This window comes from Hypanus sabinus, chromosome 3, assembly GCF_030144855.1.
Source record: "Hypanus sabinus isolate sHypSab1 chromosome 3, sHypSab1.hap1, whole genome shotgun sequence".
Lineage (NCBI taxonomy): Eukaryota > Metazoa > Chordata > Chondrichthyes > Myliobatiformes > Dasyatidae > Hypanus > Hypanus sabinus.
In genome coordinates, this window is record NC_082708.1 from 497,917 (window position 1) to 522,850 (window position 24,934).

At 41.8% G+C, this 24,934-nt stretch overlaps 1 protein-coding gene across 1 annotated transcript in view; it reads left to right on the top strand.

Annotated features, from left to right (window-relative positions):
- The window catches only part of LOC132390964 (protocadherin-16-like), a 491,141-nt gene that overhangs the window by 10,166 nt on the left and 456,041 nt on the right, over nucleotides 1–24,934 (top strand). The window contains exon 2 of the mRNA XM_059963494.1: nucleotides 6,583–8,399. Coding sequence (XP_059819477.1) covers nucleotides 6,636–8,399 — 1,764 coding nt within the window. The 5' untranslated portion in view covers nucleotides 6,583–6,635. The remainder of the gene's footprint in view (nucleotides 1–6,582; nucleotides 8,400–24,934) is intronic.

Below are 24,934 nucleotides of genomic sequence, written 5' to 3' on the forward strand. Positions count from 1 at the left end.
GTAGAAAGCTGAGAAGCAGGACTTCCCAGGTAGTAATTTCAGTGAGGCAATCCAGTGAGATTTCAATATAGATAAGTATGACGTGTGCATTTTGAAAGTCAAACCAACATAGGACTTGCACTATGAATGCTCGGGCACCTACTGTTGGTATGCAATGGACCAGTGAGGATAGGAACAGGATGATTTAACAAATTAATACATGGCTGAGAAGCTGATGGAAGTGGGTAAGGCTTCAGGTTCTTGGATCATTGGGATCTCTTCTGGAGGAGGTATGACCTGTTCAAAAGTGACGGGTTGCACCTGAGCAAAAGGGGAACAAATATTCTTGCGGACAGGCTTGTTAGAGCTGTTGGGGAGGGTTTAAACTAACTTGTCAGGGAGTGGGAACCAGAGTGAAGGGATTCAGGATAGCACAGATGGTAAAAAATCAAAAATAGCATGCAGTCTAGACTGTCAGGGATAGCAGGCAGATGATAGGGCAATGTTGCAGCCAGCAGTGTGAGTATCAGTGCATTAGGGGTGCAGAATCAAAAAAGAAAGCAAATACAGCATTAGATGTACTGAGTATATGAAATAAGGTGGTTGATCTTGTTTCACTATTAAGGATAGTCCGGGTATGATGTTGTGGCCATCACTGAATTGTGGCTGAAGGATGGTTGTAGTTGGAAGCTGAATATTTAAGGTTACATGTTGTACTAGAGAGATAGGAAGGTAGGCAGAGGGGAGGGGGTGATGTGGCTCTGCTGGTGAAGAATGGCATCAAATCAGAAGAAAAACGATACAAAGGATCAGAAGATGTTGAATCCTTGTGGGTTGAGTTAAGAAACTGCAAAGGGTAAAAGGACCCTAATGGCAGTTATATACAGGCCTCTCAACAGTAGCTGGGATGTAAACTGCAGATTACATTGGGAAATAAAAAAGGCGTGACAAAAGGCAATGTTACAATAATCATGGGAGATTTTAACATGCAAGTCAATTGGAAAAATCAGGTTTTTCCAAGAGAGTGAGTTTGTTGAATGCCTACGAGATAGCTTTTTAGAGTAGTTTGTCAATGAGTATACTAGGGGATCAGCTATACTGGATTGGGTGTTATGTAATGATATGGGGGTGATTAGGGAGCTTAAGTTAAAATAACCCTTAGAAGGTAGTGTTCGCAATATGATTGTGTTCAACTTGAAATTTGATAGGGAGAAAGTAAGGTCTAATGTAGCAATATTTCAGTGGAGTAAAGGATATTACAGTGGTATGAGAGAGGAGTTGATTTTTGAAAGATCATATTTTAAGACCATAAGACATTGGAGCAGAATTAGGCCATTCAGCCCATCGAGTCTGCTCTGCCATTTCATCATGGCCGATCACAGATCCCAGTCAACCCCATACACCTGCCCTCTCACCATATCCCTTGATGTACCGACCAATCAGGAAACTAATAACTTCCGCTTTGAATATATCCATGGATTGGGCCTCCACTGCAGTCTGTGGCAGAGCATTCCACAGATTCACCACTCTTTGGCTAAAAGAAAACTCCTCCTTACTTCTGTTCTATAAGATCACCCCTCAATTCTGGGATAGTTCTGGATACCCCCATTAGAGGAAACATGTTCTCTACATGCACCCTATCTAGTCCCTTCACCATTCGGTAAATTTCAATGAGATCCATACACATTCTTCTAAATTCCAGTGAGTACAGGCCTAAAGCTGCCAAACGCTCCTCATGTGTTAACCCTTCATTCCTGGAATCAACCTCATGAACCTCCTCTGGACTCTCTCCAATGACAATACATCCGTTCTGAGATAAGGGGCCCAAAACTGTTGACAATACTCAAAGTGTGACCCGACTAGTGTCTTATAAAGTCTTCTCCAGTGCCAGGGTGAGGCTCAATTCCAGCTGGAAGAACAACACCTCATGCTCTACCAGAGTCCTTTACAATGAAAAATCTCAATAGAAATGGTTCCATTTGGTAGATACAGCATTGATTTAATGAAGGGCAGGTCCTGTTTGACAAACCCTTATTCAGAAAGTCAGAAGGCATGGGATCCAGGGAGGTTTGGCCAGGTGGATTCAGAATTGGCTTGCCTGCAGAAAGCAGAGGGTCGTGGTGGAGGGAGTACATTCAGATTGGAGGGTTGTGACTAGTGGTGTCCCACAAGGATCTGTTCTGGGACCTCTACTTTTTGTGATTTTTATTAATGACCTGGATGTGGGGGTAGAAGGGTGTGTTGGCAAGTTTGCAGATGACACAAAGGTTGGTGGTGTTGTAGATAGTGTAGAGGATTGTCAAAGATTGCAGAGAGACATTGATAGGATGCAGAAGTGGGCTGAGAAGTGGCAGATGGAGTTTAACCCAGAGAAGTGTGAGGTGGTACACTTTGGAAGGACAATCTCCAAGGCAGAGTAAATGGCAGGATACTTGGTACTGTGGAGGAGAAAAGGGATCTGGGGGTACATGTCCACAGATCCCTGAAAGTTGCCTCACAGGTAGATAGGGTAGTTAAGAAAGCTTATGGAGTGTTAGCTTTCATAAGTCGAGGGATAGAGTTTAAGAGATGCAATGTAATGATGCAGCTCTATAAAACTCTAGTTAGGCCACACTCGGAGTACTGTGTCCAGTTCTGGTCGCCTCAGTATAGGAAGGATGTGGAAGCATTGGAAAGGGTACAGAGGAGATTTACCAGGATGCTGCCTGGTTTAGAGAGTATGGATTATGATCAGAGATTAAGGGAGCTAGGGCTTTACTCTTTGGAGCGAAGGAGGATGAGAGGAGACATGATAGAGGTGTACAAGATATTAAGAGGAATAGACAGAGTGGACAGCCAGCGCCTCTTCCCCAGGGCACCACTGCTCAGTACAAGCGGACATGGCTTTAAGGTAAGGGGAGGGAAGTTCAAGGGGGATATTAGAGGAAGATTTTTCACTCAGAGAGTGGTTGGTGCGTGGAATGCACTGCCTGAGTCAGTGGTGGAGGCAGATACACTAGTGAAGTTTAAGAGCCTACTAGACAGGTATATAGAGGAATTTAAGATGGGGGGTTATATGGGAGGCAGGGTTTGAGGGTCGGCACAACATTGTGGGCCAAAGGGCCTGTAATGTGCTGTACTATTCTATGTTCTATGTTCTTAACCCACTGGAGTTATTTGAGGATATATTAAGTACAGTGGATAGAGAACAAGTGGGTGTAGTATACTTTAATTTCCAGAAGATGTTCGACAAGATGTCTAACACCATCACACTGAGTACGGGGGCTCCCCAGGGCTGTGTGCTCAGTTCACTGTTGTTCACTCTGCTGACCCATGACTGTGCTGCAACACACAGCTCGAACCACATCATCAAGTTCGCCGTTGACACGACCGTGGTGGGTCTCATCAGCAAGAACGATGAGTCAGTATACAGAAAGGAGGTGCAGCGGCTAACGGACTGGTGCAGAGCCAACAACCTGTTTCTGAATGTGAACAAAACAAAAGAGATGGTTGTTGACTTCAGGAAGGCATGGAGTGACCACTCCCCGTTGAACATCGATGGCTCCTCAGTAGAGATTGTTAAGAGCACCAAATTTCTTGGTGGTCGCCTGGTGGAGAATCTCACCTGGTCCCTCAACACCAGCTCCACAGCAAAGAAAACCCAGCAGCATCTCTACTTTCTGCGAAGACTGAGGAAAGTCCATCTCCCATCCCCCATCCTCATCACGTTCTGCAGGGGTTGTATTGAGAGCATCCTGAGCAGCTACATCACTGCCTGGTTTGGAAATTGCATCATCTCGGATCGTAAGATCCTGTAGCGGATAGTGAGGTCAGCTGAGAAGATTATCGGGGTCTCTCTTCTGGCCATTACAGACATTTACACTACACGCTGCATCCACAAAGTAAACAGCATTATGAAGGACCCCACGCACCCCTTATACAAACTCTTCTCCCTCCTGCCATCTGGGAAAAGGCACCAAAGCATTTGGGCTCTCACGACCAGACTATCTAACAGTTTCTTCCCCCAAGCCATCAGACTCCTCAATACCCAGAGCCTAGACTGACACCAACTTACTATGCTCTATTGTGCCTATTGCCTTATTTATTATTTATTGTAATGCCTGCACTGTTTTGTGTACTTTATGCAGTCCTGGGTAGGTCTATAGTCTAGTGTAGTTTTTTTTCTGTGTTGTTTTTAAGTAGTTCAGTGTAGTTTTTGTACTGTTTCATGTAGCACCATGGTCCTGAAAAAAACTGTTTCGTTTTTACTGTGTTCTGTACAGGCAGTTATGGTTGAAATGACAATAAAAAGTGACTTGACTTGAAGGTGCAGCTAAAAAGACTTATCCATAAGATAAGGATGCATGGGGTTGTGGGTAACTGATGAACTCAGCCCGAAACATTGACTGTATTCTTTTTCATAGATGCTGCCTGCCCTGCTGAGTTCCTCTAGCATTTTGTGTGTGTTGCTTGGATTCCCAGCATCTGTAGACTTCCTTTTGTTTGTGATGGGGTTGTGGGTAATGTATTACCATGGATAGGTAATTGGTTAAGTAATAGAATGCAGAGGGTTAAGATAAATGTGTGTTTCTTTGGTTATTATCAGTAGAGAGAGGAATGCCACAGAGGCTGGTTCTGGGCCTGCACCTGTTCACCATATATGTACATTAACAATATGGAAGAGCGAACCAAGTGTAGCATATCTAAGTTTTATGATTACACTAAATTGAGTGGTAAAGCAAAATGTGCAGAGAATGTAATTCTACAGGAAGGAGGATCATGAGAATGATTCCATGAATGAAAGGGCAACATATGTTGGTGTCAATGATTTGGACTATGGGGTTAATGGATTTGTGGCTAAATTTGCTGATGATACAAAAACAGGTAGAGGAGTGGGTAGTGTTGAGGAAACAGTGCCTGTAGAGAGACTTGGATAGTTTAGGGGAATGGGCAAAGAAGTGGCAAATGAACTGTAATGTTGGAAAGTGTATGGTTATGCACTTTGTTGGAAGAAATAAATGGGCGGACTATTATTTAGATGAGGAAAGAATTCAAAATGCAGAGATGCAAAGGGACTTGGGAGTCCTTGTGCAGGATACCCTAAAGATTAACCTCCAGGTTGAGTTGGTTGTGAAGAAGGCGAATGTCATGTTGGCATTCATTTCTAGAAGTATAGCATATAAGAGCAGGGATGTGATGTTGAGGCTCTATAAAGCACTCGTGAGACTACACTTGGAGTATTGTGTGCAGTTTTGGGCTCCTTATTTTAGAAAGGATATACTAACATTGGAGAGGGTTCAGAGAACATTCACGAGAATGATTTCAGGAATGGAAGGGTTACTGTGTGAGGAACATCTGGCAGCTCTTGGGCTGTATTCCCTGGGGTTCAGGAGAATTGGGGGGGGGGGTTTGATCTCATTGAAACATTCCAAATGTTAAAAGGCTTGAACAGATTAGATATGACAAGGTTATTTCTCATGGTAGGGGATTCTAGGACAAGAGGACATGACCTCAGGATTGAAGGACATCCATTTAGAACAGAGATGTGGCGAAATTACTTCAATGAGAGGGTGGTAAATCTGTGGAATTGTGTTGCCACGAGCGGTTGTGGAGGCCAAGTCATTGGGTGTATTTAAGGCAGAGATAGAAAGGTTCTTGATTAGCCAGGGCATCAAAGAGTATGGGGAGAAGGCAGGGGATTGGGGATGACTGGAAGAATTGGATCAGCCCATGATTGAATGGCAGAGCAGACTCAATGGGCCGAATGGTCTTTTGGTCTTATATGAGGGGTGATTGAAAGTTTTGGGTCTGTATTCACTGGAGTTTAGAAGAATGATTGGGCATCTCATTGAAACCAATTGAATATCTAAAGGTCTGGATAGAGAGGATGTAGGAGGGATGTATCCTCTAGTGGATGAGGCTAAGTGCATAGGGCACAGTCTCAGATGAGAGGGTTATCCATTTAAAAAAGAGATGAAGAGGAATTTCTTTAGTCAGAGGGTAATAAATGTGTGGAATTCATTGCCACAAGTGGCTGAGGAGGCCAGCCCATTGAGCACATTTAAGATGAAGATTGATAGGTTCTTGATTAGTCAGGTTGTCTAGCTTCTCCCCTCCATCATTTCTCTCTTATCAGGTTCTGCTTATTACCTTCCCATATCTGTTTTTGCCTTACCCTTTACCATCCTCAATCTTGCTCCATCTGCTCTTTTCTCTTCCTTGTAACCCACCAGTCCCTGTCTTCATCACCCCCTTCTCATCCCTGCGCTCTCAGTCCTAATACGAGGTCTCTACTGTGTTCTGTCTCACTCTCTGCTCCATACTGGCTGCCTACCTGCACGCAGACCCAATACAAGGTCTCTTCTGGAAATATCAACCTTCACTTTGCCTCCATAGATGCTGCTTGACTTGCTGAGTTTTTCCAGCAGCTTATTTATGTTAATTGAAACAATATTCACTCCTCATTTTACTTTTATTTTGCACAATTTATTTATTTGATAATTTTTAGTAATTCTTTAATGTCTTTGTGCTGTATTGGTGCTATAAAGCAACAAATTTCACATTGTGAATTTTACTGTGTAAAACAAAAATTTTCAGAAATTAAGAATTGTTGGAATTTTACAGATTTTAAAGAAATTCCTTGAAGAAAGAAGGCGGGAGTAACGTCGAAAGGGATTATGGATTCAGTAAGGAGGCCACTAGGCAAGTGCCAAGGTGTCTCTCAGTGGCTTCATGTGACGTTGGGAATCCTAGTTGGATGGTCTGTGACAGGATCAAGCGAACCTTTGGTTCTTCGTATTGATGAAGAACAGCCACCTTTCAGTATCATCGGTGATATAAATGCAGGGCTTCCACCCGGTCACATAACCAGCAGTTTCTTTACACATGAGACCGATGGCACCGGTATGTCTTCCGACTTAATCATTGATGAAATAACAGGGATTATTAAGACTGCCAGGGTATTGGATCGTGAGTCTCGGGATAAGTACAAGTTTGTTGCGGTGAATTTGGGAGGTGATACAGTTGAGGTGGTGATATTAGTCAATGATATAAATGACAATGCTCCGGTCTTTCCTACCAGTCAGATGCGACTTAAAATACCTGAGCAAACGCCTGTGGGAACACGATTCCGCCTAGATTCAGCTATTGATGCAGATGGGGGTCAATTTAGCACACAGGGATATCTTATACAAGATGGAAATGTTGGGCAATCCTTTAGGCTGGAAACCAAAAGGCTAACAGAAACATTAGACCTGGAACTTGTGGTCAATAATCCTCTGGACAGGGAAGAGAGATCCACTTACACTTTGATAATTGAAGCTTTTGATGGTGGAACTCCACGCAAAACAAGTCAGATGACTTTGTACATCTCTATTTTGGATGTTAATGACAATGCGCCAGTGTTTAATCAGACTCGATACCATGCCATAATTTCCGAAAGTTTACAGCCTGGAACCAGCTTTCTTCAGGTGTTTGCCACTGACATAGATGAAGGAAATAATGGTGTGGTTATTTATGAGATCAACAGGAGGCAGAGTGATCCCAGCCAATACTTCGCCATAGATTCAAAGACTGGTGTAATCAAGTTAAATAAAGGATTGGATTATGAAATGAAGAAAGTCCATGAGCTGGTGGTCCAAGCTCGAGACAATGCCTCACAGCCTGAACTAACAACAGCATTTGTTACTGTTCAGGTGAAAGATTACAATGACAACCAACCCACTCTTACTATCATCTTTCTCAGTGAAGATGGATCACCTCACATCTCAGAGGGAGCTCAGCCTGGCCAATTTGTGGCCAGAATCTCAGTGTCTGATCCTGATTATGGAGAATATGCCAAAGTCAATGTGTCTTTGGAAGGTGGTGATGGTAAATTTGGACTGACTACCAAGGACAATATTATTTATTTGATATGTGTGGACCAGATGTTAGACCGAGAGGAGAAAGATAGTTACCAACTCAGTGTTACAGCAACTGATTCTGGAACACCACCTCTGAGGGCAGAATCCACATTCACCATTCATGTAACTGATGTTAATGATAATCCACCAGTCTTTGACCGTTCAGGGTACAGACAGTCCATTCCAGAGGTTCTATACCCTGGGAGCTTTGTGCTGCAAGTAACAGCAAGAGATAAAGATGAAGGTGCTAATGGTGATATTGTGTACAGCATTGTTAATAGCCCAGAATCTCATTCTGATTGGTTCACCATTGATTGGGCTACTGGAGTGATTACTACAGCATCAGCACTGGATTACGAGGCAGATCCAGCTCCCATGTTGACGGTGGTGGCGACTGATCGAGGAAGCAAGCCCATGTCTTCCTCCGTTACTGTCACCATTGCGATCCAGGATGTGAATGATAATGAGCCTGTATTCAGCAAAAACTTCTATAATGCATCAATCAAGGAAAATGAACCAGCTGGGACCTGCTTCCTCCAGGTAGGCCACTCCATGCTGATATACTTTCTGATAAAACTTACAACTTGAATTCATGAAGGAGTAAAGGATTGGCAATGAGGTGATAATTTAAAGTGAGATGTCACTTTGGGTCACGTCCGTGAACAGTCATTTGAGAGTGAATGATTAATTAAGATAATGGGAGTGAAGTGGTAATGGGGTTATATTTTCAGTGTTGGAGATGAATGTGTTTGACAATTTTCCTTGGAGGAAAGGAGTTGAAATCACAGATACCCTGTGCAGGTTTGGTAAGCTTCCTTATCCAACAAGATATTTACATGGAAACCGCAGGGGAAAACAAGCAAAGTTACTCCTAAGTAAGGTAAGGTCCTGCACCACAAAACCTCTTATAAATCATCCTAACAATGGACCCATGAAATAGTCAAATAGGTAGGTGGAATGTTAGCCAGTGTATCAAGCAATGGAGCACTATGTGTTGTAAGAAATGTTAAAGTTGTGGACCTCTGGTGCAACCCACTGTACACTGAGCTGAGCATTTCGGAGTTCAGAATTAGGTTTATTATCACCAGCATGTATCGTGAAATTTGTTAACTTAGCTGTAGCAGTCCAATGCTATATAATATAGAAGGAGAAAATCAATCGATCAATCAATCACAGTATATGTATATTAAATATATTAAAAATTGTGCAAAAACAGAAATAATGTATATTAAAAAAGTGAGGTAGTGTTCATGGGTTCAATGCCCATTTAGGAATCAGATGGCAGAGGGAAAGAAGCTGTTTCTGAATCGCTGAGTGTGTGCCTTCAGGCTTCTGTACCTCCTACCTGATGGTAACAGTGAGAAAAGGGCATGCTCAGGGTGCTGAGTCTCCTTAATAATGGACACTTCCTTTCTGAGACACCACTCTTTGAAGTGGTCCTGGGTACTTTGTAGGCTGGTACCCAAGTTGGAGCGACTAAATTTACAACCCTCTGCAGCTTCTTTTGGTCCTGTGCAGTAGCTCCTTCCCCCTATACCAGACAGTGATGGAGCCTGTCAGAATGCTTTCTACAGTACATCTATAGAAATTTTTGTGTTTTTATTGACATACCAAATCTCTTCAAACTCCTAAAGAAGTATAGTCGCTGTCTTGCCTTTTTTATAACTATATTGATATGTGGGGACTAGGTTAGGTCCTCAGAGGTTTTGACACCCAAGATGGGCATTTTGAGTTCTGGTACAGAACACCATAATATAAATAAATGATGGTAAAGTTTGAATGATGTTGAGATCTGTGTTCATAATAAAAGTAAAAATCATCCTCACAGTGTGTGAAGTCACGGTTGCTTTCAAGATCAGCCTGAAGTGACATTAAGTTTGAAGAATTTAAGAAAACATCTAGAAATAGATGAAGTTGAAATGGATAAAAAAGTACAAAAATATCTACTTGGTTCAAATGGAATAGCCGGGGGGGGGGGGGGGGGGGGGAAGGGAGATGTAAAAAGGTGAAAGTTTACAGTAGAAGCACAATTTCCAGCTGGAACAGTAATTGTGTTTGTTTCAATGGAATTTCATCAGAACTGTATCTGAAATATCTCTGGTGAATAAACGATGTTTGTTGTTTCCACACTGCTTGGCACGTTTTAGTTTCACAGGTCCTAGGTGGGATTCGTTGATGAATTATTTGTATTTTGGATTTGTAAGGTCATGTATATTATGAACTATGACAGGAATAGGCTGGTTTTTGAATGAATCATAGGATCATTGTCATACAGCACGGAAAGAGGCCAATCTGCATGACTATTCATGTTGACCAAAATTCGCATCTAAGCTAGTCCCATTTGCCTGAATTTGGCCCATATCCTATCTAGGTACATACCTGCCCAAATGTCCTTTAAATGTTGTTTATGTACTGGTCTCAACCTCTTCCTCTGGCAGCTCATTCCATACAGTGACCAACTTGTTGGTGAAAAAGTTATCCCTCAGGTTCCTATTAAATCTCTCCCCTCTCATCTTAAACATGCCATCTAGTTCTTAATTTCCCAGCCCTGAGAAAAAAGGCTCTGACTATTTACTTTCTCAGTACCTTTCATAATTCTACACATCTCTATAAGGTCACTCCTCATTTTCCTACACTTCAATGAAAATGTCTCAACCTACTCAACTTCTTGCCATTACTTAACCCTCCAAGTCCTAGCAACATCCTTGTAAACCTTCTTTGCATTCTTTTTATCTGAATGACATCTTTCCTATAGCAGGGTGACAAAAACTAAGCATAATAAGTCCAATGTGACCTCACCAATATCTTTTACAACTGCATCAGAAAATCCAACTCTATACTCGTGTCCTGACTGATAAAGACCAGCATGCCAAAAGCTTTCACAAATAAGAGAAAATCTGCAGATGTTGTAAACTCAAGCAACACACACAAAATGCTGGAAAAACTCAGCAGGCTAGGCAACATCTATGGAAAAGAGTACAGATGATGTTTTGAACCGAGACCCAAGGACCTTGGCCTGAAACATTAGACTTCAAAAGTCTAACCTCACCTTTCAGAACTAGGCCCAGAGTTCTGTAGAATACAACTTTACAAGATTCAATGCTAATTAAATCAGATTATCCCAGTGAGCTGCAGATTCTCTGAAATGATTTTACCAACTATCTTCTAATCCTGATATGAATGATTTTAATTCTTGGCTGCCACTAGTTTTTGATCACACTTAAGGAAAATAGGAGCTTGCAGTTCATAACTATGTGCTTCATGTATAAGAAGCCAGAACTGTACTCCCTGGACTAGGGGAGTTTAAGAAGGGACATGATTGAAGGATATAACATTATCAGGAGCATAGATATGGTAGATTACTGGAAATTTTCCCCATGTCAGAGATAAGTAAAACTGGAGGACAAAGATTTAATATAAGTAAGAGATTTGGAGGGATCCAAGGGTTCTTTTTCACCCAGAGAGTAGTGAGTACCATGGTAACATAGTAGTTAGTGAAGTGTTATTACAGCTCAAGTCGTCAGAGTTGGAGTTTAATCCTGCGTCCTCTGTAAGGATTTTGTACCTCTTCCCCGTGGAGTGTGTGGGTTCTCTCGGGTGCTCCAGTTTTCTCCCACAGTCTAAAGATATACCAATTAGTAGGTTAATTAGTCATTGTAAAATGTCCCATTATTAGGGTTAAATCAGGCATTGTTGGACTGTGCAGCTTGAAAGGCTGGAAGGGCCTATTCCGCGCTGTAGCTCTAAATAAATCAATAAATGCACTAGAGAAAGTGTTGGATGTGGACTCACAGAAAGTATTTAAGAAGTGTCCAGACAATACTTGAATCATTTGAGCAAGGCAGCTATGGGCCAATTGACGCAAGCTGAGTGCCCCCGGGCAGCATAGGCATTGTGGGCAAATTGATCTGTTTCCACGAGGTATGACTCTATGCCCACCAAACTAATCCCTTTTGCCTGTGTTTGCCATGTATCCTTCTAAAATCCTCCTATCCAGGTACTGATCCAAATGGTTTTTCAAAATATTGTTATTTACCCACCTTCAAGCAACACACACAAAATGCTGGTGGAACACAACAGGCCAGATAGCATCTATAGGAAGAAGTACAGTCGACGTTTTGGGCCGAGACCCTTCGTCAGGACAGTTGTTTGAATTTCCAGCATCTGCAGATTTCCTCGTGTTGCATATTTACCTACCTTAACCACTTTCTGTGCCATCTCATTCAATGTGTCAATCTCCTTCTGTGTGAAGAAATTGCCCCTTAAGACAATTTTTAATTGTCCACCTTAAATCTATGCCCTCTATTATTTAGCTCTCTTTCCCTGGGAAAAAAAGACTCTAATTGTCAATCCTAAATATACCCCTCATGATTTTATACACCTCTATGATTTATAAATGTCTGATAGGTTTCCCCTCAGCCTTTAGACCATAAGACATAGGAGCAGAATTAGGCCATTCAGCCCAATGAGTCTCCTCTGGATGCTCCCACCACAGAAAACATCCTCTCTGCATCCACCCTATCTAATCCTTTCAACATTCAGTTTGCCTTGCACTTTTTCCTTTGGAGTAGTAATGGCTCTCACTCCTGTTCCCTGACAGTCACAGACCTCTGGCACAATGTGAGTGTCTTCCACAGTGAAAGCCAATACTGAGTACTTATTAAGCTCATCTGCCATTTCTTTGTCCTCCATTACTGCTTCACCAGCATCATTTTCCAGTGGTCCAATGTCAACTCTCACCTCTCTTTTACTCTTTATATAACTGAAAAACTTTTGTTATCCTGCCTTATATTATTGACTAGTTTGCCCTCATATTTCATCTCTTCCCTTCTTATAGCTTGTTGCCTTTTGTTGGATTTTAAAGGTTCCCAATTATCCAACTTTCCACTTACTTTTGTTACCTTATATGCCCTTTCCTTGGGCCAACTGGTGGTGTAGTGGCATCAGCACTGGACTTCAAGGTAGATGGTCCTGAGTTCAAACCCAGCAGGGTCCCAATCTGGGCAGCACAGAAGAAAGGCCTGGCAGTTTACTTTGGTACCTTGCCATGAAAACCCCATGGATTCTATGGTCCATGAGGTCACGAAGAGTCAGGCTCAACTGAACGACTGAACAACAAAATACCCTTTCCTTGGCTTTTACACAGTCCTGAACTTCCCTTGTAAGCCGCAGTTGTCTATCCCTGCCATTTTGGAACTCCTTCTGTGGGACATATCTATCCTGCACCTTGTGAACTATTCCCAGAAACTTCAGCCGTCTCTGCTCTGCCATCTTCCCCACCAGTATCCTCCTCCAATCTGCCTGGGCAAGCTCCTCTCTCATGCTTCTGTAATTCCCTTTGTTCCATTGTGATACTAATACATGCGATTTATGCTTCTCCCTCTCAAACTGCAGAATGAATTCAATCATACTACGATAACTGCCTCCTAAGGGTTCCTTTACATTTAGGTCCCTAATAAGATCGGGATTATTACACAATACTCAATCTAAGATAGGCTCAAACACAAGCTGCTCTAAAAACCAATCTCATAGGTATTCAAGAAACTCCCTCTCTTGCAATCAAACACCAACCTGATTTTCTCAATCTCCTTGCATATTGACATTCCCCATTACAATTGTGTCATTACCCTTATTACCTGCCTCTTCCAATTCCAGCAGCCTTTGATGCTCCAGAGAAAACAGGCCAAGGTTGTCCAACTTCTCCTTTTAGTTCATCTAGGCAGCATCCTTGTGTACCTCTTTTACACCTTCTCCAAAGCTTCTACATCCTTCCTGAAGAGCAGGGTTAAATTGGTTGGTAGCTGGGTGCTGCTCATTGGGCTGGAAGGGCCTGTTCATCCTGGTGAACCTCTTCTACACTCTCGCCAATGCCTTCACATCCTACCTATAGAGCAAGGATTCACAATCTGGGGTCCATGGATCTCTCTGTTAATGGTAAGGCTTTACAGTATAAAAAAGGTTGGGAATCCTTGCTATAGAGTATATGAGGCTATGGTTAAATCGGCAGGAGGCTGGGTGTTGTGGTTCATTGAGCTGGCAGGGCCTGTTCATCCAGCTGAACTTCTTTTACATTATCTCCTCCAAGGCATTCACATCTTTCCTGTAATTTATACTAGGCTAGGGTTAAATCGACGGGTTGCTGGGCGCTGTTGGCTCATTGAGCCAGAAGGGCCTGTTTCGCACTGTATCTCTAAATAACATATAATAAAACAGAAAGTTTGCTGACCAATGGTCTTCTACCTTCTCATTTTGGTCTCATTATTATTGGAAAGACATTGTCAAGCTGGGGAGAACACAGAAGAGAGTTATGAGAATGCTGCCTTGACAAGGGAGCCTGAGTTATAGGGAGAGGTTGGCCAAGTTGAATCTTTATTTCTGGAGCACAAAAAAATGATGGTTGACTTCATAGAAGTTTATAATATCACAAGGGGTATGGAAGAGGTAGATGGTCCAAAACTTTTTCCCAGAGATGAGGAATCCAAAACTAGAGGGCACAGGTACAGGAAAAGAGAGGAGACAATTAAAAAACACATGTCAGCTGATTTTATACAGTAGGTGGTGAGTACCTGGAATGAGTTGCCAAAGTGGTCAAGGCAGGTACAATTACAACACTTAAGAACCATTTGGATAGGTACTAGAGGGAAGGGGTTCAGAGGGCTATGGGCCAAATGTGGGCAACTGGGACTAGCAGGGAAGATGCTGTGGTTGGCATGAATTCTCATGGAGTTTGACACGGTTGATGTTTTTTCCTGGCTGGAATGTCTAGAAGGGATCACATTCTTAAAAAAAGATGTCATCTATTCAACACTGGGTTGAAAAAAGATTTCTCCACCTGAGGTTGATGCAGCTTTGGTGATAGGAGAGTTGCAGTCACTGAGAATAGATACTTAGATAATAGCAGATAAAGGATTAGTGAAGAAAACTTGCAGAAGTAAAAAATTGACTGTGATCACAGGTTCGATGGGCTGATTGGACTGCTCTAGCTTCTATTTCAGCTGTTCTTATGCTACATAAGATTTCAGAGAACAGAATTTAAAAGATTCTTCAGGAGCTTGAAGGCTTTTACAGGCATGCAGAGGCTGCACTTTAAGCTCCTTGGCACGAGGCCAGTGAATGGGTTGAGGGGCCCAGCTCATGATTTACATAAAATGAGAGAACAGTGTTATAGCTGTTGCCAAGACCCCCAGGTGTTTGTTCTCACCCTAAGCTAATAACTCTCGGCAGTTCCGGAGAGTCAATCTGAGGAAAACTCGAGGCCAGATCAGCTGATCCATTAACTCTCTACATTTCATCTCAGTCAGAATGGTTCCTAGATAGGGTGTTGTATACTGAGAATCTCTGGGAACTAAATCAAAGAAACATTCATTGACCTATCCTCCTGACTTTTGCTCATTTTACTTGGGGTCAGGGGTGAGATGCTTAAGATGTGGTTTTTATTTTGGGATGGGGGAGGGGTGTAAGAGACGGGAGTTTGATGTGGGGGAGGTGAGCTAAGGATTTGCATTATGAAGGGGAGTGACAGGACTTTTACAACAGTCTCCAGGAGCTATAGCTGGTAATAATTTTGCTGGCAATATGAGATGAATTCTTGTGTTAGCTAAAGTGAAGCATTCTGCAGAAAATCGCTTTGATTGAGAATGCACCGTCTCATTCATCGAGGGCTCTTCATACTTTGTAAAGACTGTTTGATTACATTTTTCATACTTTGTACATTTAACAGCAACTTGATCATTTTAATACATGGAAGGAAATGATCCTGACAGACTGTTTGTTAAATCATTTTTATGAAGTTTGTGTCACTGGCAAGAAAGCAACTTTGTAGAAACTATAAGGTCAGAATCATAATCATAATCTGATTTAATATCATTGGCACACGTCTTGAAATTTGTTGTTTGTGGCCACAGTACATTGCAATATATAATTAAGAATACTATAAATTACAATAATATATTTTAAAAATAAATTAAATCAATACTGCAAAAATATATCGTGAGGTAGTGTTTATGGGTTCATTGTCCATTCAGAAATATGAAGGTGATAGGGAAGAAGCTGTTCCTAAAACATTGACTGTGTGCCTTCAGGCTCCTGTACCTCCAACTTGATGGTAGCAAAGAGAAAAGGACAAGTCCTGGGTGATTGGGGTCTTGCTGGATGCCACTTTCTTGAAGCATCACCTTTTTGAGGTGTCCCTAATGCTGGGAGGATAGTGCCCATGATGGAGCTGGCTGGGTTTGCAGCTTTCTGCAGCTTTTTCCAATCCTGTGTAGTGGCTACTCCATACCAGCCAGTGGTGCAGTCCATTAGAATGCTGTTCATGGTACATCTGTAGAAATTTATAGCCACTGTCATGCCTTCTTTGTTAACTGCATCAATATGTTGTACTCAGGATAGATCCTTAGAGGTGTTGACACCCAAGAACTTGAAACTGCTCACCATTTCCACTGCTGATGAGGACAGATGAATATTCCCCCATCTTCCCCTTTCTGAAGTTCATAATCTATTCTTTAGTCTTACAGATGTTGAGTGCAAGGTTGTTGCTGCAGCACCACTCAATCAGCTGATCTATCATGTGCCTGTACACCTCCTTGTCGCTATCAGAAATTCTCCCAACGTGTCATTAGCAAAATTATAGACACAATTTAGACTATGCCTGTCCTCACAAACGTGGATATAGAAAGACTAGAGCAGTAAACTACACACAATACCCCAAATTTTAGTCTGACCAATGCCTTACAAAGCCTCAGGAATACATTCTTGGTTTTATATTCTAGTCCTCTCAAAATAAATGCTGACATTACAATTGCCTTCCTTTAGGGCAGGGATTCCCAACTTGAAGTCCATGTGATGGAGTAAAGGGATAGGTAAATAGGGGTATAACTATATAACAATTACAGCACGGAAACAGGCCATCTCGACCCTTCTAGTCTGTGCTGAACACTTACTCTCACCTAGTCCCACCTACCTGTACTCAGCCCATAACCCTCCATTCCTTTCCTGTCCATATACCTATCTAATTTTACTTTAAATGACAAAATTGAACCTGCCTCTACCACTTCTCCTGGAAGCTTGTTCCACACAGCTACCACTCTCTGAGTAAAGAAATTCCCCCTTGTGTTACCCCTAAACTTTTGCCCCTTAACTCTCAACTCATGTCCTCTTGTTTGAATCTCCCCTACTCTCAATGGAAAAAGCCTATCCACGTCAACTCTATCTATCCCCCTCATAATTTTAAATACCTCTATGAAGTCCCCCCTCAACCTTCTACGCTCCAAAGAATAAAGACCTAACTTGTTCAACCTTTCTCTGTAACTTAGGTGCGGAAACCCAGGTAACATTCTAGTAAATCTTCTCTATACTCTCCTCTATTTTGTTGACATCTTTCCTATAATTCGGTGACCAGAACTGTATTCAAAACTCCAAATTTGGCCTCACCAATGCCTTGTACAATTTTAACATTACATCCCAACTCCTATACTCAATGCTCTGATTTATAAAGGCCAGCATACCAAAAGCTTTCTTCACCACCCTATCCACATGAGATTCCACCTTCAGGGAACTATGCTCCAATATTCCTAGATCACTCTGTTCTACTGCATTCTTCAATGCCCTACCATTTACCATGTATGTCCTATTTGGATGTAGCACCTCACGCTTATCAGCATTAAACTCCATCTGCCTCTTTCAGCCCACTCTTCTAACTGGCCTAAATTTCTCTGCAAGCTTTGAAAATCTACTTCATTATCCACTACATCATCTATCTTAGTATTATCTGCATACTTACAAATCCAATTTACCACCCCATCATCCAGATCATTAATGTATATAACAAACAACATTGGACCCAGTACAGATCCCTGAGGCATACCACTAGTCACCGACCTCCAACCTGACAAACAGTTATCCACCACTACCCTCTGGCATCTCCCATCCAGCCACTGTTGAATCCATTTTACTACTTCAATATTAATACCTAATGATTGAACCTTCCTAACTAACCTTCCGTGTGGAACCATGTCAAAGGTCTTACTGATTAAATGATATTAAATTAAAATTATTTATTTAAATTATTTATTATTTATTAAACTTAAAAAAAATAACATTAAAATTATTTAAAATTAATTAAAGGATAGATTGAAAGAGATTAAAAGACAATGATTAGCTAATGATAAATTACTTTATAGGTACCTTATGTTAGTTGCTGGACAGCCAAAAGGGATCCTTACCCAGTAACAAGCGACATACTAGACATTGTTCCCTAATAATGTTAGATATAGGTTCAAATAAGGAATTATCTGGTCACACAAAGCATTTTGAGGTATGACATAACTAAATATGTGTAAGATAGCGTAGGGGATAGAACGTTCGTGAGTAGGGGGAGGTGTCAGCATGAGGAACTAATGTTGTATCCAGGCTAGCTTTGGCAGTAAATAATTATAACTAACCAATGATGATTTTCCATCTAATTGTATCTTAGCAAGTGATCGAAACCATTCTAGAGCTGTATTAACTCGCATAATTATAATGTTTCCTGTGATAATCAATGTTATAAATTGTGAAGAATTGTGATTTGGGGGTAGGCAGTGTCCGGACTGGCTCCTTGGGAGATCAGTCTGTAACTTCCCCCATAGCATGCTATGAATAAAGAGTAAAAGTTTGATGTTTTATTGTCTCATTGCTTCCGTGGTATTTGTGCCTTTGCATCGGGTCGATCCATCTTTGACACATGGACCCCTTGCTTAAAGGTATTAGTCCATGGCATAAAAAAGTCCATTTGCCCCACCAATTTCTGAATTCACTCATTGTTTAGAAAATAGATTATGCCTTTCTTCTTTCTATCAAACAGTATGACCATACATCGCCCTACACTGTATTGCCTGCCCCTCCACCTATCTATGTATTGTATGCAAACTTGGCCAGCAAACCATCAATTACATCATCCAGATTATTAACATATAATGTGAAAAGAAGCAGACCTGCGGCATACCTCTAGACACCAGCAACCAACCAGAAAAGGTTCTCTTTATTGCCACTCCTTGCCTCCTGTCAGTGTGCTAATCTTCTATCCATGCTAGCATCTTTCCTGTAATAACATGAGCTGTTTTTTTGTTCAGCACCCTCATGTGCAGCACTTTGTCAAAGGCCTTCTGAAAATCCAAATAAACAACATCTACTGACTCTCCTTTGTCTATCCTGCCTGTTGTTTCCCCAAAGAATTCCAACAGATTGTCAGGCAAGATTTTCCTCTAAGGGAATGAATCATGCTAACTTTGGCCTATTTTATCACATGCCTTCAAGTACCCTAAAAGCTCATTCTTAATTATGAACTTCAACATTTATTGAAACCTATTGAATGGTGAAAGGCCTTGATAGACTGAATGTGGAGAGGATGTTTCCTGTGGGGTGAGAGTCCGACCAGAGCACCCAGCCTCAGATTAAAGGGCTGTCCTTTTAGAATGGAGATGAAGAGGAATTTCTTTAGCCAGTGGGTAGTGAATCTGTGGAATTCTTTGCCACAGGCAGCTGTGGAGGCCATCTTTATGTATACTTAAGACAGAAGTTGATAGATTCTTGATTGGTCAGAGCATGAAGGGATACAGGGAGAAGACAGGAGATTGCGGCTGAGAAGAAAAATGGATCAGCCATGATGAACTGGTGGAGTAGACTTGATGGGCCAACTGGCCTAATTCTGCTCCTATATCTTATCGTCTTCTGAACAACTGAAGTCAGGATAACTGCCCTATAATTTCCTTTCTTCTGCTTCCTTCCTTAAAGAGTGGAATGACGTTTGCAATTTTCCAGTCCTTGTACTGTCCTGTACTGTTTTGTGCACTTTATGTAGTCCCATGTAGGCCTGTAATCTAGTGCAGTATTTATGTTGTTTTAGGTAGTCTAGTGTAGCCTTGTGTTGTCTCACATAGTCTAGTGTAGTTTTGTGTTGTTTCATGTAGCACCAGGGTCCTGGAGGAACGTTGTTTCGTTTTTACTGTGTACTGTATCAGCAGTCTGTGGTCAAAATGACAATAAACTTGACTTGACTTGAAAGATCATTACAAATGCCTTCATATTCTCTTCAGCTACCTCTTTCAGAACCCCTAGGTGTAGACAATCTGGTGACTTATTTACCTTCAGAACTTTCAGCTTCCCAAATACCTTCTTAGTAATAGCAATTACACTCATTTCTGCTCCCTAACACACTCAAATTTTCTCAGTCTACCTGCAAAGTCTACCTGGTATATACTGGTGTCTTCCACAGTAAAGCCTGACACAAATACAATCATCCCTACAAGTGATCCAATTCCAATTAACTTTGGCCAACTCCTCTCCAATGCCTCTGTATTTCCCTTTACTCCACAGTTACACTGATACATCTGAGGGTTAATTCTATCACAGCCTCCAAAAGGTTCTTTTACTTTAAGCTCATATCCTAATTAAATCTGTTTCATTATGCAACACCCAATAGAGAGAATTGCCAATACCCTTGTGGGTTCAACCACAAGCTGCTTTAAAAAGATATCTCGTGGGCATTTTACAAATCCTCTTTTTTTGGAATCCAGCAGCAACCTGTTTTTCTCTGTCTACCTGCAAAGTGAAATTCCTCATGACCGTCATAACGTTGCTCTTTTTAGAAGCCTTTTCTATCTCCCGTTGTAATTCGTATCCCACATCCTGGCTAATGCTTCGTAGGCCTGTATATAACTCTCTTCGGGTTTTCTTTTCATCCTTGCAGTTTCGTCACTTTACCCAGAAGATTCTACAGCTTCTGATCTTATGTAATCTCTTTCTAAGGATTTGATTTCATTTTTTACCAACAGAGCAACACCACCATCTCTGCCTACCTGCTTGTCCTTTTAATACAATGTGCATCCTTGGATGTTAAGCTCTCAACTATGATCATCTTTCTCCCTCACATTAGGGTTAGGGTACTGCTCACAACATCATACCTGAAGATATCTAATTGTGCTGCAAGATTATTTACCGTATTCTGTATGCTGTGTGCATTCAAACATAACACTTTTAGTCCTGTATTCATCACTTTTTTCGATTGCGCCCCCATGTTACATTTCAACTTAACCCATTGACTGCAATTTTGTCCTATCATCTGTCTGTGCTTCTTCAGTCTTACTACACACTGCATCTACTTGTATACTAACAGCATTATCCTCAGCCCTATCTCTCCAGTTCCCATCCCCCTACCAAATTAGTTTAAACACCCCTTCCCAATAGCTCGGGCAAACCTGCTGCATGGATATTAGTCCCCCTCAGGTTCTGGTGTACACAGTAACAGAAGGGAACATAGCAGGGACAGTGGCAGAACAGCAATGGCTGTAATTTCTGGGGGCAATTCAAAAGGCACAGGATAAATACATCCCAAAGATGAAGTATTCGAAAGGGAGGATGAGGCAACCATGGCTGACAAAGGAAGACAAAGACAATTAAAAAAATATTGGGAAGATAGTGGATTGGAAACCTGTAAAAACTAATAGCAGGCAACTAAAATGCCATAAGGGGAGAAAAGATGAAATATGAAGGTAAGCTAGCCAATAATATAAAAGTGGACACCGAAGGTTTTTTTTCTGATTTATGAAGAGTAAATCAAAGGTGAGAATGGATAACAAACCACTGGAAAATGACACTGGAGAGGTAGTAATGGGGGACAAAGAAATGGTAGTTGAACTGAATAAGTATTTTATGTCAGTCTTCACTGTGGAGGACACTAGCAGTATTTTGGAAGCTCATGTGTCAGAAAGCAGAGATTATTACTGCTATTAGTGCCATTACTAAGGAAAAAGTGCTTGGGAAACTGAAAGGTCTGATGGTTGGTAAGTCACCTGGACCTGATGGACTACATCCTGGGGTTTTGAAAAGGGTAGCTGAAGAGATTGCAGAGGCATTGAAGTTCAACGTTCAAAGTACATTTATTTTCAAAGAATGCATACTGTATACAACCTTGAGATTTGTCTCTTTACAGGCAGCCACAGGACAAAGAAACCCAATAGAAACCGTTAACAAAGGAAACTGTCTAACACCCATTGTGCAGGAAAAAATAGCAAACAATAAAAGTAAACAACTGAAGCTCATGAAAGTGTATCCACAGCCACAAAGCCAGTCATCACTGCTGCCAGTCCAGGAGTTAGTTGTAGGTCAAAGTCTCTGTTCAGCACAAAGATGAGTAAGTCTCACTGAGCAGCAAGATAAACATTGGTCCAACCCTCTCCTTCGTTCTTGACATCTTGACCTTTTCAATCTGGCCCGGCACTTAAATCAGCCAAAACCAGGTCGTTCCTCACTCTTGGACCTGGGCCCTGCATTCGATATGGCCTTGGGCCCTGTCCCCACTGCCTGAATTCGGTCCATAGCTGACCTTTCCAATCTGGCCTGGTGCTTATATCAGTCAAACAGCAGATCATTCCTCGCTCTTAGGCCCGGGCCAAGCTTCCTCGACTCTGCCTCACCTCAGACCTGACTCTCTGAATTGCATTCAAATCCAAACATTGGCTCATTTGCCACTCTCATGCCTGGGCACCTTTGAGACTTCAGTTCACACCACAAAAATGCCAAGTCATACAGACAATTCAAAAGCACAACTCCGAAGGGCAAGTTACAGGCTATAGACTGCAATGATTGTTTCTGAGAAAAAGGGCGATTATTAAAGTAGTTAATAGTTTTGTTTGTCTTCAGCAAGTCGTCGCTGTGCTTCACCAGCTTAAATTTAAACAGGAACCCAGTGCCATCTTAAGCCGGAAGTAATTATCTTTGGAAACCTTAAGACCATAAAACCAAAAAAACATAGGAGCATAATGAGGCCATTCAGCCCATTGAGTCTGCTACACCATTTCATAATGGCTGATCCTGGATCCCCTTCAACCCCATACACCTGCCTTCTTGCCATATCCTTTGATGCCCTGACCAATCAGAAAACTATCAATTTCCATTTTAAATACACCCATGGATTTGGCCTCCACTGCAGTCTGTGGCAAAGCATTCCACAGATTCACTACTCTCTGGCTAAAAAAAAATTCCTCCTTATCTCAGTTCTAAAAGGTTGTCGCTCAAATTTCAGGCTGTGCCCTCTAGTCCTGGACACACCCACTATAGGAAACATCCTCTCCACATCCACCTTATCTAGTCCTTTCAACAGTCAGTAGGTTTCAATGAGATCCCCACACATTCTTCTGAATTCCAGTGAGTACAGGCCCAAAGCTGACAAATGCTCTGCATGTGTTAACCCCTTCATTCCCAGAGTCATCCTCATGAATCTCCTCTGGACTCTCCAATGTTAACATATCCTTTCTGTGAAAAGGATCCCAAAGCTGCTGACAACACTCAAGTGCAGCCTGACTAGTGTCTTACAAAGCCTCAGCATTATCTCTTTGCTTTTACATCCTATTCCCCTTGAAATAAATGACAACATTCCATTTGCTTTCTTTACCAATGACTCAACCTGTAAATTAACCTTTTGGGAGACTTGCATGAGGACTCCTAAGTCCTTCTGCACCTCTGATGTTTGAATTTTCTCCCTATTTAGATAATAGTCTGTACTATTGTTCCTTTTATCCAAATACATTATCATACTTTTCCCAACACTTTTTTGTCCATTCTTCTAACTTATCTAAGTCCTGCTGTGATCACATTGCTTCCTCAGCACTACCTACCGCTCCACCTAGAACATAGAAATCTACAACACATTACAGGCCCCTCGGCCCACAATGTTGTGCCGACCATGTAGCCTACTCTAAAAACTGCCAAGCTCTCTATTTTACTAATCTCCATTTACCTATCTAAGAGTCTCTTAAAAGATCCTATTGTATCCACCTCCACCACCGTTACTGGCAGTGCATTCTACACATCCACCACTCTCTGTGTGAAAAATGTACCCCTGACATCCCCTACATGCCTACTTCCAAGCACCTAAAAACTATGCCCCCTTGTGTTAGCCATTTCAGCCCTGGGAAAAATCCTCTGGCTAAACACACAATCAATGTCTCTCATCATCTTATCCACTTCTATCAGGTCACCTCTCATCCTCCATCACTCCATGGGAAAAAAAGCCAGGTTTGCACAACCTATTCTCATAAGGCACACTCTCCAATCCAAGCAACATCCTTGTAAATCTCCTCTGCACTCTCTCTATAGTATCCACATCCTTCCTGTAGTGAGGTGACCAGAACTGAACACAGTACTCCAAGTGGGGTCTGACCAAGATCTTATATGGCTGTAACATTATCTCAAGGCTCTTGAACTCAATCCCACAGTTGATGAATACCAACACACCATATGCCTTCTTAACAACACTGTCAACTTGCGCAGCAGCTTTGAGTATCCTATTGACATGAACCCCAAGATTTCTCAGATCCTCCAGACTGTCATGAGTCTTAGAATTTATATTGTACTCTGTCTTCAAATTGGACCTACCAAAATGAACCACTTCATACTTATCTGGGTTGAACTCCATCTGCCACTTCTCAGCCCAGTTCTGCAACCTATTGATGTCCTGCTATCACCTCTGACAATCCTCCAGACTATTCACAACGCCCCCAACCTTTGTGTCATCAGCAAACTTATCCTTCTACTTCTTCATCCAGGTTATTTATAAAAATCACAAAGTGGAGTCCATAGGACGCTCAAAGCAGCTGTGCAGATTGATTCTATGCTTAAGAAGGCATACTGTGTATTGGCCTTCATCAATCATGGAATTGAATTTAGGGGCTGAGAGGTAATGTTGCAGCTCTATAGGACCCTGGTTAGACCCCACTTGGAGTACTGTGCTCAGTTCTGGTTACCTCACTATAGGAAGGATGTGGAAGCCATAAGAAGGGTGAAGAGGAGATTTACAAGGATGTTGCCTGGATTAGGGAGCATGCCTTTTGAGATGGTTGTCACAAGAGGACACAGGTTTAAGGTACTGGGGAGTAGGTACAGATGAGATGTCAGTGGTAAGTTTTTTACTCAGAGAGTGCTGAGTGCGTGGAATGGGCTGATGGCAACAATGGTGGAGGCGGATACGATAGGGTTTTTTAAGAGACTTTTAGCTAGGTACATGGCGCTTAGTGAAATAGAGGGCTATAGGTAAGCCT